This window comes from Mirounga leonina, unplaced genomic scaffold, assembly GCF_011800145.1.
Source record: "Mirounga leonina isolate KUSES-001 unplaced genomic scaffold, KU_Mleo_1.0 Mir_171, whole genome shotgun sequence".
Classification (NCBI taxonomy): domain Eukaryota; kingdom Metazoa; phylum Chordata; class Mammalia; order Carnivora; family Phocidae; genus Mirounga; species Mirounga leonina.
The window spans coordinates 3846523-3861258 of NW_023270436.1; the positions used below are offsets into that span (position 1 = coordinate 3846523).

Genomic DNA, 14736 nt, shown 5'->3' on the forward strand with positions numbered 1-14736 from the left:
CCCAGAATTCATGCAAAAAAGAAAAGCTTCATGTACAACTTATTTGTTAAATAGTACTCCCTTTATTGAACTCTTGTATTTAGTAAAACCTCGTGTCCAATTCGAATACAAGACATTTCAGTAAGGAAAACCAGGACAGATAAAGTACGGGTATGAATTTACATACTGCCCCTGAACAGTGATGTGATGACACGTGGAGAAAACCGACATCCAGCAGGGACACTCAGTAAACGGTAAGATGTGACAAATCCCGGTGATAAAACTTGTACCACAATCCAACAGACCTTGAAGACGGGACTAGTTTTTTTTCCCCCTACTCATGTTTGTAAAAGAATTCCGGAAGCCGAAGAAACTAATTTCAATATACACACAGGGCAGGGAGTAGGGTGAGGGGAATGAGGAGCCCAGGGCACAGAATTTAGTGAGGCATTCACTGTCATTGTTGTGCAGGGCATGCTCCTGGCATCCAGCCACACCTCAGTCCCAGCCCTTTGCGTACGTGCATCAAGAGCAGTGCTCGTTGAAAATAAGGGCTATATTCGGTTATCGTTTGCATATGTCTACTCTCAGGCTGTGGACAAGTAATGTCCACTGTGCTTTACAAAGACCTAAGAATAGAAATATCAACTCCCAAATTCTTTCCAACTCCAGTGGTCGTTTGCCCTGAGGCAACGAGTAACATTCACGAGTTCTGGGTTCTTGTATTATCCCTGAGCCGGTCCCAGAAAGTGGGAAAAACTGTTGTCCCAGGAGGTTCCCGGTATCTCCTTGTAATTGACCTAGAGGTATATCACACCCTGGCTTATAACCCAGCTGCTATAGCTCTCCAGGCCTCTGACACCTGCTCAGAAAGGGATTCCCCGCCCCAGACCGCCCCAAATGAAGCTTTGTTAAGTCATCCCCTATTGCTGAACAAACTCACTGCTCCACCGTTCAAAAAACAGAAGGCATAAAGGTGAATACAAACGTAAGAAAGGAGTTCACATGTGGTCTTGCAGGCTTTCCATATAGTCTCTAAGGTCCCGGGGACCCCCCAGCCCCGTGTCCTGACAGACCCACTTGATGTTGTCCTCACTGTCAAACAGGATGGAGTTGGTGTATGGGCCGCCGTCCTCTGGGAGGATGGTGGTGTAGGAAGTAAACTTGACTCGCTTCCGCTTTGGGCCCGATGGATTTATAGGCTCACTTTTAAGGTCTTTCTCATAGACATAGTCAGAGGGTCTGAGCAGTTGACTATGGAAAGTCTTCTGGGAACCGCCATTGAGAAGGAAGTTCCTCTCCTCGAACTGCAGTCCCCTGTCTATCATGGTCGTGCACTCCTCCGACGGGAGGGTGATGTCCACGGGGTTCTCCAGAAGTTCTACTTCATTCCCAAGCCAGACCCAGTCATGGGAATGGGGGATGTTGCCTTGCTCGCTCACGGCAAATCTTTTGTGTCTGTATTTCCAAGCAAAGGCCACACAGTTGATCAAGAAGACCAAAATGGCCAGGCAGAAGACACAGAGCAGAGCGTACATGCCGATCTCCAGGTCACTTAACCCCCTGGAGGTCACTGTCAGGTCACTGGGATTATTGGGTTCCGGTAACTTCCCTTGAGTGGGGAAGCTTGTGAACGCGTCTGGACCGCCACTCTTTTTTTTTTTTTTTTTTAAGATTTTATTTATTTATTTGACAGAGAGAGACACAGCGAGAGAGGGAACACAAGCAGGGGGAGGGCGAGAGGGAGAAGCAGGCTTCCTGCAGAGCAGGGAGCCCGATGCGGGACTCGATCCAGGGACTCCAGGATCATGACCTGAGCCGAAGGCAGTCGCTTAACCAACTGAGCCACCCAGGCGCCCTGGACCGCCACCCTTGAGTGACTTCTTATCCTTTCCTTCCTGGGGAGACTGTGGGGTTGTGCTTTTGTTGCTACGTTCCTCTTGGCCAACTGAGGCGCCATGCTGGAACCACTCCTGACCTGCTCTCTCCCGGTTTCCTTCACGCTCTATGGAATTACTGAGGTGGTCCTTGTATTCCCGACTGATGCCCTCAATATTGTTGGTGCCTCCTTGGTGCTCATAAATATTTGGTTCAAATCTGACCTTGACATTCCCTTTACCCACGGCAAGAACACTCTTCCTCTTGGTCTTCTGACAGGGCTCACTAATCATCATTTCTAATTTAATCAAGGGCCCTTGCCCTTCACCCTGTGCGACCACAACCGGCCATCTGGACTGAAGGTTTGCTTGGACAGACACCACCATTTCATCCAATGATGACACAGTAACTGAAAAATCCTTGGGATCATAAATGTCTAAGGGTGTCACCGAACCATCACTGAACAAAATCCAACAACTGAAAAAAATGAAATTAAAGCATTATGTTATAGTTTATTTCCTTCAAGTTTATAAACATGTACACAAATTTATAAACCACACATGTGGTTTCTTATGAGATATGTTTCCAATACACAGGCAGAGAACAATAAATATGTTTTAAAATCTGGATCAGTTGCTATCATACATTAAACTGGCATAAACAGTGGGCTGTAACCACATTGATGTGAGGAGCAAATTTGTATACTGTAGTGAATGCAGTTCTGTGTATATTAACTTAGTGAATGTCGTATAACAGAATTTGACTTGGAATTTTCCAAAGAGTTTGAAAGATCACATGATGCATTTGAATCAATTTCAGGTGCAGCTACTCAGGCTACTGCTCAAGATCATATCACTTCACCACTCTTTATTAGAAAGACATGCTCATTTGAAGTATTTGAGAAAAGATGTATTATGGGGACTGGCATGCTTGAAAGGCACAATGACCTCGCTATAATTCGACTGGATTTGCTACAAGTTTAAAGATGGAGCAGAGTTTTAAGTTTTCCATAATTAATATAAACCAACAGATGTCTGGTGCCTATTAGCCATACTTCTTTAAATAGCAGAAATAGAATTTGCAAGCATCAATTATTACTTATTTCAGAAAGGAGAACGCATGTGATCCTTTGGTCATGGTCTACCAGGAGTCCCCCATCACAGATAACCCACTGCAAAGTAGTATTTGGACACATGGTTAGTGTGTAAAATAAATAAGAAGACAATTTATCCAAAGTACCGAGCACTTTTCTCAGAGACGAGACAGACCAGAGAGAAAGCAGAAAGAAGCTTCAGGGACCCCCTGTCCTAGCTACGAGTGCCCTACTGATCTTCTCCACAGATGTGAGAGGGAAGGAAATGGTCTTAACTCACTGGGGACAAAAGGACTCTGGAATCCCACCTGCTGCGGGGCCTGGAGGACGTCCTGGGCAGACACCGTGGAGACAATAGCCCTCTTGTCCGCTCTGTGAGGCTGCAGGGCAAGAGACAAGCCGGCCACCAGCTGCACGCCCAGGTCGGCGATGGTGACGCGGTCGTCCAACACGATCACTGTCTTCTCAGCCAGGATGGAGTCAGGCAGAGGTGAGAGCACCTTCAAAGGAAGAAAGCAAGCTCCAGTCTCTCCTGCACACACAATTAATGAGGGGAAACAGAAAGAAAAAGGTAAAATGCCTACCAGAAAAGTGGGGCTTGGTAAGCAGGTGGATGTCTTCTTTTCGATCATTTGTTTGCCACCATCCTTTAAACCCCAAAGTGTGCTCTCAGTGCTAAGTCTGAGAAAGTCTCCAGAAAGTAGGAACTAGCTCAGACCAAAACAAAAAAACAAAACAAAACAAAGGCAGAAACCTGCCCTTCGCTTTATCCAGCTGCAGTGACCGATGCAGGAGACTTTCATGCCATGTTAGCAGGACACTTTCCTCCCAGGCTGAAGTGTCAGAACAGCCCTTTTATTTGGGCACTGCTTCCATTTATACCCCCCGAGAAACACTGTTCTCTAAAATCCAAGATTATCAGAAACCTTGCTCTTTGAAATCCCTGTCGTCAGGCAGAACGGACATCCCTCTCTTGCCTTGAGGACCTAAGTCCCTTGGACGCAGAGAAGCAAATCTGACTTCCAACTCCAGTGCAGGATTTCAGATGATGCAACACCCCCCATGCACGTGAGTTATGCATCTCACTAGCAAGCAGGACCCTGGGTCCACAGTAGGGTCCAGACCGATGCCAACAGCTCAGGGTGTCCTGAGCTACCCACACTCTGCTTTATTGGAATCTTACCTGCCCTCAGCCCTTGCCGGCTTCCTATCAGACTCTATCTCTTTTGTCCAATACAATTTCCCACATTTCCTCTGCATGGTGGTCTCCCTAAGAGCAATAGGTCAATAAACCAGACTTTGTCAGACAATAGATTTGCACCCGATGATCTTAAGACAGATGGTCTGGGGCTAGGACAACTTGTTGAAATGCAAATGGTTTAGAAGAGCATTTTTTTAATGTTTAATCACATCCCCCCCATTAAAAAGCAAAGAACTATAAATAGATCAACCTAATATATTTTACTTCCTTTGATTTATACAATATTAGTCATTTGTTTTCTTCAAAGAGCTTGATTTAATTTAGTGATAATTCCCCCCAAATTAAAGGATATTATCTCCCTGCTGGTGTGGGCCCATTAGAGCACAGAAAATGTAACATTTTCCTCAAAACTAATAGTTATATTTTGACAATCTTTTTACTAAAAATATTTAGAGAAATGGTGTCTCGCCTTCTCCCCCTGCTTAATATTTGTTCTTTGAGCAGTTAGATGTTTATAATGTAATAATTGTAGATCCTTATAGCATCATTGAGCTCGCTGGGAAAATTCAGTGCAGAAAGGAATCTTAATGGCCTTAAAAAGTCATTTCACCTCATAAAACATCAATTTGCAACCAGAGTGATTCAGACCTGGACTAATGTAGTATCAATAGACCAGCTTTTGCAAAATCACATTTGGGCGAACCCTAAATTGTGATGTGATAAGGAATATTTAAACCCTTTGTAAAGATAATGATCTGCTCTATAATCTCTTCACAGCCCTCCTATTAAAATTAACTATGAAATATTTTCAATAATTGTCCAAGAAAAGAGAAAGCATGACACTAGGGAACTATGCGTGTGAGTGTAAATAAGTATGACAAACAAAATGTGTCCAGACATCGCCAAATGCCCCGAGGTTGAGAGCCGCTAAGACCAGGGACATAAGGTTGCTTTCATTGTATGTCTCAACATAGCATCCCCTGGTGAAAGGGTGAGAAATCTGATCTCGAGAGCATCTCTAACTTGCAGAAGCTTCTCTGTGGTTAATAAAACACGAATTTCTGAGTATGCGGTCTAAAGGCTGATGAATTCTGTGTATTGTGTTCATTGCTCCCTCCCACGTACCAACACACACTTGCACAAAACTGCCTCACACAGATGTATCTGGACAAAAGCAAAGAATGGACTGAGTATTTGGGGAAAGCGCCAAGCAGTGCATTAAAGCTGCCGTGGTTATCCCCGGCTCCCGGCCCACCAGGGTCCTGCCGCCCTGGAGCTGCGCGATCCTCGGCTCCTCCACCGTCATGAAATCGGCCACGAGGCCGGTGATGTCGAACTGCCAGTCGGGGCCCAGCATGTAGCTCAGCTGACCCACGTCGGGCGCCTCGGCCACGAACTGGGTGAGGACGCGCACCGTGGCGTGCTGGTACTGCAGGGAGCAGCCCCTGCCCTTCTTCTCCTCGTCCTCCTCGTCCTCGCTCTCTCGGGTGGGCCTGGGGCACAAACAAACCAGGATGAGCCTGCTCCTCATCAGGGGTGTTTTAAATATCCTCAGTTTTCCAGCGACCGTAGGGCTGTGGTCATGAAAACACAGGACCTGGCTCCTCTCCCGGCCAAACGTGTGTGTCCACAGATTCATTTATAACCTCTTCAGCCATCAGGCCTGTGGGGTGTTTTCCCGGTGTTAGAACTGTGGCTTCCCACCCAGAATTCAAGAAACAAAGACACTGTCTCTCGCCTTCAACTTGTTTTCACTCAAGCACAAGATCCAGGCAGCCGGAGAGGCAACAGGAGGATGGAGTGGAGGGTCCGCGGTTCCAGAGCTCTGCTCACTGTGGAATCGCCTGAGGGCGACCCCGCTGCCCTCTTTCAGCTCAGAGCAATGTAATCAGAATGTCTTGGGGTCGGAGCTGGGAATTCACCTATTTCAAAGCGCGCCGGCGATTCCAATGGGCAGCAGTTTGGGAACCAGTGGTTTGAGCTCCAGAATGTAACACGACTAGCCCCACCGCCCTCCCGCAGACAAGGGACGCGAGCGCTCTGATCCTCATTCTCCTCTCCTGGGAAATCGGGGGTGCCCACCTCTGCTGTGGTTGTAGCAGGAAGGGGACCGGCCCGGGCCCTATTGGTTGGCCTGAGGCCGGCACCTGACGCGTGCGTGAGCAATAGAGTTTGAGAGTGATCGTGTTATTGACGTTGCGAGGACAGGTGCTAGGGGAGAGCCCGGTGCAGGTCAGCTCGGCTTCCAGGAGAGGCCCGGGATCCGATGGCTCTGAACCCCTGTGGTTGAAAGGGGCTCGTTATGAATAACAAGGCACCCCTTCCATCTTTATGACTCTCCACTGAGGACAGAAGACCAGCTATTAAAACAAAAGATGCTCGTTATGAATAACAAGGCACCCCTTCCACCTTTATGACTCTCCACTGAGGACAGAAGACCAGCTATTACAACAAACGATGCTCATAATCGCTCCTATCGCTTAGAAAACCCCGAGGGTTTGGGGAGCCGGGAGCCACAGACGGAGACCCAAATACGTATTTCTTATAATTCACGGTATCACGGGTGGTGTCCAGAGAGGCATCGGCTCTTGGATAAGCTCAGCGGCCACCATAGTGGCTGTCACTTCGCACATGTGCCTGGTTTCCAGCCACGGGACTACTTCCAGTTGTCCACTGTCCCCCGGAGGGGCATCGGCGGCCGCCCGGCACTAAGCAAGACCCCGTTCTCTTCTAGCATTGAAATCTGCCCAGCGGCGCAGGGAGAAGAGCCGAGGGGCCTACAGCAGCCCATACTCTCTTGTCAAATAATAGCATCCACGTAAGCGGCTGTTAGACTTCATAGGACGTGAACACTTTCCTCTCTAACCCACTTTCTGTTTACACACAGGATAGGCACTTCATCCCCTCATTTCGGCTTTTCTTCTGCCTCAAAAAATCAGATCCTCAGCCCCAGGCAGTTATGGGCTCCCTCATTAGGCCCCCATGCTGGGGAATTCATTGCCTCAGAAACGCTTGATTCCTTGAGCTGATAGCTATTTCCAAAGTCAAGGCAAAAACCACCACAAAAATCACTTATTTATGATGAGATTCGGGAAAGTTTCCTTTTCTTCTTTCTCCCTCCAGGGTGTTTATACCCAGTGTCTCTTTATAGACTCTGCTACACCTGTTACGGAAGAGCTATTATAAAAGCAAATTTATGTTGCTGTTTTTTGCTTTGTGACGATGTTACAAGCATGCAAGCACTTGGCTCTAACGTGGGCCACTGCATCTCCTGGTCAAATGTTTGGACAAAGGGAACACAGGACAACAGCTGGTAAGGGGAGCAGCCGGGATAAGGAGCTTGGAACCTTGCTCACTCACTCCCAACCTCTATTCCCCGGTTCTTCAGCCCCAGGGAAGCCAAGGCTCCAGTTTCTCAGCAGAGGTCAGAAATCTGGCCTTTTTAAGAATAATAATAATACTAACTTTTGCGGTAAGAACACTTAACATGAGATCTGCCCTTCTGAATTTTTAAGTGCAATATATAATATGTATGTTTTCCAGACCAGATGAAGCATATTTAAGGAAAAGATTCGGTCGCAGGAGCAAGATGTTTGGGAATTTAGGCTTCAAGTTCACCCCCCACCGGATGTTCTCGCAGACCACACAGGTACCACCTGCTAAGATCAGTGCAGCCAACAGGAAGCGCTCACTGCAGGTCTCGACCTCCTCCTGGCCTTAGGGGGATGCAGGGCAGGTAGGGAGAGAGATTGGGGCCACCCCGGTTCAGTCCAGGGTCTGAGAAGGGATTCCAGGTTGACTTCTAAGAATTCCACTAGTAACAGTCTAAAAGGCAAAAGCAAACCAAACAGAAGACAAAAGACATCTTCCTTACCCTGAAAAATAGTAAGTATTGGGTCCTTATTTTTCTGAAGAAGTCCTGCCCCTCCCGGTTTCAGTAAGAGTGAGAAGTGTGTCTTCAGGAAGGTGGTATTTCAGAGGGCGCTCAGATTACAGGCCGTACGTCTGTGCCCCTTACCCGCAGTTTCAGCAGATGATCCTCCTTCTGACTTGTCCTCAGAAGGTCAATAGTAGCCTAACTATAGGATCTGTGCCATTCATCTCATCACATGGGTATTTATCACCTCACGTCGTCACATGAAGAGGGGTTGGACTGGTTATCCACTCTGTGTGTGTGTGTAGTACATACATAAAGTAAGTATATATATAAATATAAAATGTAATGTATAATTATATCTATTATATACAGTAACATATTCTATATAGTATATATGTATAGTATTTTATATAATTTGTATGTATGTTTTAATGAATTATCGTGCACTTCATATATATTTTATACTTATACAATGTATAAATATGTTGTATTTGTATGCATTATATATTCATTATGTATATTTATGTTATGTAGTATAAGTATAATTCTATGTATGCTTTATGGGTTATTGTGTGTTTCATGTATATTTTATATTTATAGGACATAAACGTTTTACTGTACATGCATTATACATATTTATGTTATAGAGATATAGATAGAGTCCTTGGATTATAGAACAAGAATATGAAGTGCTATTATCATTCTCAATCGCCTAAGAAGAAGCTCAGGACCGGGCAGTGCGGGTAAGGAGCCCAGGGTCACTGAGCTGTAAGTGGCAGGACCAGGACTCACATCTGCATTTTCCACCATCACACAGTAATTTAGAAGAAAAGCAGGAGTTTAATCTGTGTGCCCACCCCCACCCCCACCTGGAGTTTGCCACTGTATCCATCCAGTCTGTTTCAACTGCAAGAACCTGGCCATGCACTATTATAAGTCCTCCTCATCACCCTGCTTTCAGCCTGACAGATGCGAAGCTCCGAATCAAGGAAGAAAAGCTACAGAATAGATGGTACGTTTCTCACACATACACGAAAAATGCACACACCTATATGAAGATAGGCAAACTGTATTAAAAATGTAGCCATCCTTTTTCATCCAAACCTAAAGGATATTTAATACTCTTTACATAGCTTTGCAAAAAGGATTGCTTATTCTCTGCCACTTAAGGAGCACTTAGATCAATTTTTGGTTTTGCCTTGTATTCAAATAACCCCCGAAATCAGAGCAGGGCTAAGAGTTGCCACTCTATGTGGAACGCTTACCATGCACTGGGCACTGTTCTTAGAACTTAATGTGTACTGTATCCATTTAACCCTTATGGTACTTGTATTAGGTAAAGTGTTCTTATTCTTCTCCCGTAATGCACCAAATGAAGTTCAGAGAGGCCAGTTCCTCAGGGGTACAGAGCTAGCAAGAGACAAGAGCCAGGATTTGAGCTCATGCCATCTGGATGCAAAACCTGTGTTCTGGATGAGTTTGGGTGAATAGCTCAGCACAGATACACAGGACAGAAGACAAGCCCTTCTGTCTCAGGCAGTGTGTGCGGCTAGGATTCAGAAGATTGAGCAGGCAGAGAGAGCTTCATGACCGATGCCCATGGTCTTCCAACTAACCTCCCAGGGTGAGGGGCCAGGATCGCCAGCTCAGTGCAGTGATTTGAGTCCAGGGAACCTGAGCCCACTTGGCTTTCCCCTGCCTGCCTGTGTCCCCAGGTTGGACACTCACTCTCCAAAGCACTAAACATACAGAGTATGCAATAATTAGTAAATGAATTGGGGTTCTGTATGGGCAAATAAAATTTCAAAATAAGAAAAACTGATTTATTTGGGGAACATGTATGAAATGGAATAGATCTGCTTGGGCTCTATAAAATGGTAGAATTTCTTTCTGTCTTTGAATCTTCTTAGCAAATTGCTGTGATGCACGTCACATTCTGGTATAATGCTGATTCCATAATGCAATCGTTTTCTTTCTCCCCTACTTTTTTTGGCGAGGTTTTCTGAGTTGGGGGAAGACACTGTTTTTAATTACATTTCCCTAAAGCTCCCATGAGGGGGCCTGGGAGATGAATATATTCACTGGCTGTCTTCCCCTCAGACCTGAGAAAAGGGTCCACTCTTCACCTTAATTTGAGACACACACAACATCTCCATGAGAGACTCTTGAGACCTCTCTCAGTCCACCTCCATTAGATGGCACAGAATATTTCTGCATTCTATTTGATGGCCCTCACTATGAGAAACCCAAGACATGTTAGTCTTTTTCCTCCAGGGAAAAAGCTCTGCCTCCAGACACTTTCAATAACGCTTTGCTATTTCTAGATAAGTATCTTCCAAAACTTATTCCTTATCGAAATTTCAGAGCATCCCGGGGCCAAAGACTAGAGCTCAGTACAAAGTTTTAGCATATGCTTATTTGTAGGATGTTTTCATGTTCTCATCTCATCTCTTGACTTGGGGGATTTTAAAAGCACCACCAACGCTTGTTAGCTTAGGAAAAGATCCAAACACTTCGTATTCATCAAACGGTGCCGCAGAAGGGATTAGGAGCTGTTTATCTGGTGAAAGCCCAGCATATGGCCCTGCCCAGCCTCCCGCACCCGCTCCGACCGCACTCGCTGAGCCTGCTGGAGAGCGGCGCCGGTAATTAGGTTCCATTGGCACAGATGTTGAAGCCAAAGCTTAGATGTTTGGGGTTTGCACATAAATTAGTCGCACATACACACACAAACACACATAAGGTATTTGGCAGGATAAACAGGTTTTCAAGGGGGAAAATCAGAGAAAGTTCTGCAGAATTTTTGCAACTCCTATTAAAGCTTCTTAGGAAATTTCTATTAGGACAAGAAAAAGCACTTGGGAAATAGGAGAGTCATGCATTGTTTATGTATGGCAGGGGCATCAGTAACAGAGAGTTTACCTCTGTGATTCCCGGGATGGACCTAAGTCAAGGCAAACCATGGCCTCTCAACCACCTACTCCACAAAGAGAGACTGGAAGAGGGACTTTGAAAGACCCAAGCGGACAGGACCCAGCAGACACAAGACATGCTCCTCGTTGCCAGGAGAAGGCTGGCCCTCCAAATTCACACACTCACTGAGCCTTTCCTCAAGAGAACCAGGAATTCAGAATCTACCCAAGGGGGAAATTCTTGGTGCATAAGCGATGTGCTCAGCATTATAAAATGTGGGGCCATTGCTGGAGCTTGGTGTTCTCTCCACCATGAATAGAGGCTAATGACATGCTCGCCTACATGAGACTTTTTCTGAGCTGCCTGAGAAAATTCTTTCTAAAGCACTGAGCTCCTCCACTGCCATAACCCTTGATTAGGTGGTGTGTCACATCCACTGTACCCAGAGTCCTCCCTCCTCCCCACACTGCCAGGGTGAAATTATAGAGGTTCCTTCCTTTATTGGACACCTAGATTAACACTAGTGGTACAAAACGAACTCAGCATCATATTATCCTGTACAACCATAGTATAATTCAATTTACAATAAGGTAATTTACCCATAAATTCTCATGAATAAAGGAGTGGCAGGAAGTACTGTTCGGACGAGGTAAGCAAGCACAACACAACACAACACAGCCCTGCATGGACCAGAACCAAGCACAGTGTCGGGTCTGCTGCGATGTATTTGGGGATATTGAGACCAGGCAAACTGGGATGAGCATATTTCATGCAAGGGAGGTGGCCAGCACACCTAGAATGAATTGTTTCCATGGAGGAATGTTGGCTCTGCCTTTTTAGGGCATCAGATTTTTTTTTCAAAAGAAGCAGGACATCCAGGTTGAAAGCAAAATCTATCAGATTTCAACACTGACCACTAATAGGAAAACAGTAAGACATGATACTGGCCAAACAAAGCAAGTCTTGGGACTGTATTTACCTTAAGAATTGCTGTTTTACAGTCTTGAGCATAAGCTTTGCTTGACAGTGTGATTGCAATACCCAGTGAAGGAAACTGAGGTAGGTATGAAACCATCTAGTACCAATATGTACCTCATTGATAGGATGCTCCAATCCCTATTAGACACTCTTCCTGCCTCCCACAGGCTATAACAGAAATAGGAAAGTTTTCATCACATTGGTAAATGTTGATGGATCCTTATAGGCTCTGGGAGGGAGGAGAAGGGGACTTGTCCTGAGAAGGAATCTGGATTCCTGGGGAGAGGCGTACAAGGATCAATTAGTGATGTCTTCCTTGGACGTGTGCTAGGGAGCTATGACATGCATGTCTTACCTCTACCATTTTTGCTACAAATTCAAGTCCAAATCCATGGAAGTTTCTTCAGATCCCAATAACACAAAGTTTCCAAGATGCTTCTTGGCAGCAATGATTGGCATCTTCATCTCTTATGCGTGAGAGCCAAAACTCACATAAGCAACATTTCAAACAAATAATTTAGTGTCCATGCTTCTCGCTAAAATCAACTCTCTTTCTCTTGTGGTAATAATCCTTAGTACTCATGCCTCACATAGTTATCTGCACACACTGTCTCCCCTCGTGGACAGGAGGGGACCATGGCAGGAGATCATCTGTAGTGCTCTTATAGAAATTACTTACATGCCTCTGAGAAGTCAGCTGTGATTTTTAAAAAATTAGGATAAAATTCACATATCATAAAATTCACCTCAAAAAGTGTACAAATTGGTGGGTTTTTAGTAGATCCACAGTTGTGCAATAATCACTATCTAATTTTAGATCATTTTCACCACCCCTAGAAGAAACCGCACACTCATTAAACTGCACTCTTCAGTCTACACTCCCCTCCCCCACCAGCCCCTGGTGACCATTCATCGACTTTCGGCTTCGACAGATTTTTCTGTACTGGACATTTTTTATAAATAAAATTATACAATATACGCCCTTTTGTGCCTGGCTTCTCTCACATAGCATAATGTTTTCAAGGCTCTTTCATGTTGTAACACAGATCAGGACTTCATTCCTTTCTACAGCTGAGTAGTCTCTTACGTGGATAGACCAAATGTGCTTATCCAACCATCAGAAAATGGGCATTTGGGTTATTTCTACTTTTTTGATATTATAATGTTGCCATGAACATTTGTGCATGAGTTTTTGTGCAGACTTCTATTTTCATTTCTCTTGGATATATACCTAGAAGTGGGATTTCTGGGTCTTATGAGAACTCTACCTTTAATATTTTGAGGATCTGTTAAACCATTTTCCAAAGGAGTGGCACTGACTGACATTCCCACCAGCAATGTCTGGGTATCCCAAATCCTACACCTTCCACAGCAATGATTCTGAGAACAAACCCTCCACACAAAGTATGAGCTGTTCCTTTCCAGAATTCTCTACCCATCCATAAGAAAACATTTCAATATCTTCTTTCTTTGGGTTGTCTGTCAAAAGGAAGAATTCTCCATCGGGGGAGGATGACTACACATAAGGGACCTCTTGCAGAAACTAAACTGTGACACACAGGCACCAGCTGAAATATCTGTCAGGTTCTGTTTATCAATTTAGACATTATTTCTTTCAAATACCCACATATCAACTACGAATGCTCTTTTTAATGAACCAACTGGAGTAGGCAGCCATTAAATGGTGCACTGAACAGATGACTGGGTATATGCATGATTGAGTAATGATTGAATAAATGCATGATAGATGGATGAATGAACAAGCTCAGTGAATATTTACTGAACACCCTGTAGGAACCAGATGCTGTGCTCGACGTGGAGTCAGAGTGAACAAGAGACACGAGAGCTCGCAAAGATCACACTCTATTGTGGGAGAGGGACAGAACCAAGCAAATAAACTAGTTGAAAGGGAATGTCAGCTGGTGGCAAATGCTATAAAGGAAGCCAAAGGAGGTAAAGGAGTGTAGTGGCTGGGCAGAGAGGTCAGAGAAGCTGGCAGGATCCAGATCTCATGGCCCTTGCCGACAAGGTCATGGGATGGAGGAAAGAGAGGTTTTGAGGATATTATGGCTCCTTCTAGTCTGAGTCCTTAACTCTTCAACAACGTTGTCACCAATGTTTCTCACTGGTCTCCTCTTAAGCATTCCAGTGGATTGTTTTGATCCTTGCAAGAGAAATTCAGAAATCCTCTTTCCTCTCCTATCCACATCTGACATTATTGCCTGAATTTCATTATTTCCAAAGCTCATTTTCAAAAGCTCTCACCCAATGACCAATGTCCAGTGACTCCTCTCTGGCCAGGGGGTAAACTCCAAATTCCTTTGCTCAGCTCTACATTTGTCCTTCTACACTATGTCCCAGCACCTCTCCTGCTAACTATGCTTCAAGAAAACTGGCATCTCCCAATTTCCCAAGCACATCGGGCATCAAAACAATAACTAGCTGATGCTTTTTCAATGCTGAGAATGCATTATTTTTCATTGCCTTCCTAATCAAATTTCCTCTGTCCCCTCCTAACTCCTATATCTACTCCCAGACTCTTTTCAGTCATTTCCCAAACCACTAAAAAGTGTACTGTCATCACCTGCCGAGATGACATAGCTCTTTGTCCCAGTTTTAGCTGAACATCTAATAAAGCACACTGAAATCCTGTCAGAGGTGGGACCCAAGTGAGCTGTTCATCTTTACATCCTCCACACACAGGACAAGGAATAGCACAAAGTATATGAGGGATGGATGGAGGAATAGATGGATGGAAGGATGGAACGACGGATGGGTGGATGGATGGATGGATGGATGGATGGATGGATGGATGGA

The 14736-nt window shown here is 45.0% G+C and overlaps 1 protein-coding gene across 1 annotated transcript in view; it reads right to left on the reverse strand.

Moving 5' to 3' along the window:
- Positions 1 to 908: 908 nt before the first annotated feature.
- Positions 909 to 14736, reverse strand: part of LOC118018312 (transmembrane protein 132B-like) — a 16950-nt gene continuing 3122 nt past the window's right edge. Inside the window, exons 2-6 of the mRNA XM_035016703.1 lie at positions 7777 to 7867; positions 5379 to 5644; positions 3263 to 3455; positions 1861 to 2334; positions 909 to 1629 (exon numbers count right to left, since the gene is read on the reverse strand). Of these exons, the coding sequence (XP_034872594.1) occupies positions 981 to 1629; positions 1861 to 2334; positions 3263 to 3455; positions 5379 to 5644; positions 7777 to 7867 (1673 nt within the window). The 3' untranslated portion in view covers positions 909 to 980. The remainder of the gene's footprint in view (positions 1630 to 1860; positions 2335 to 3262; positions 3456 to 5378; positions 5645 to 7776; positions 7868 to 14736) is intronic.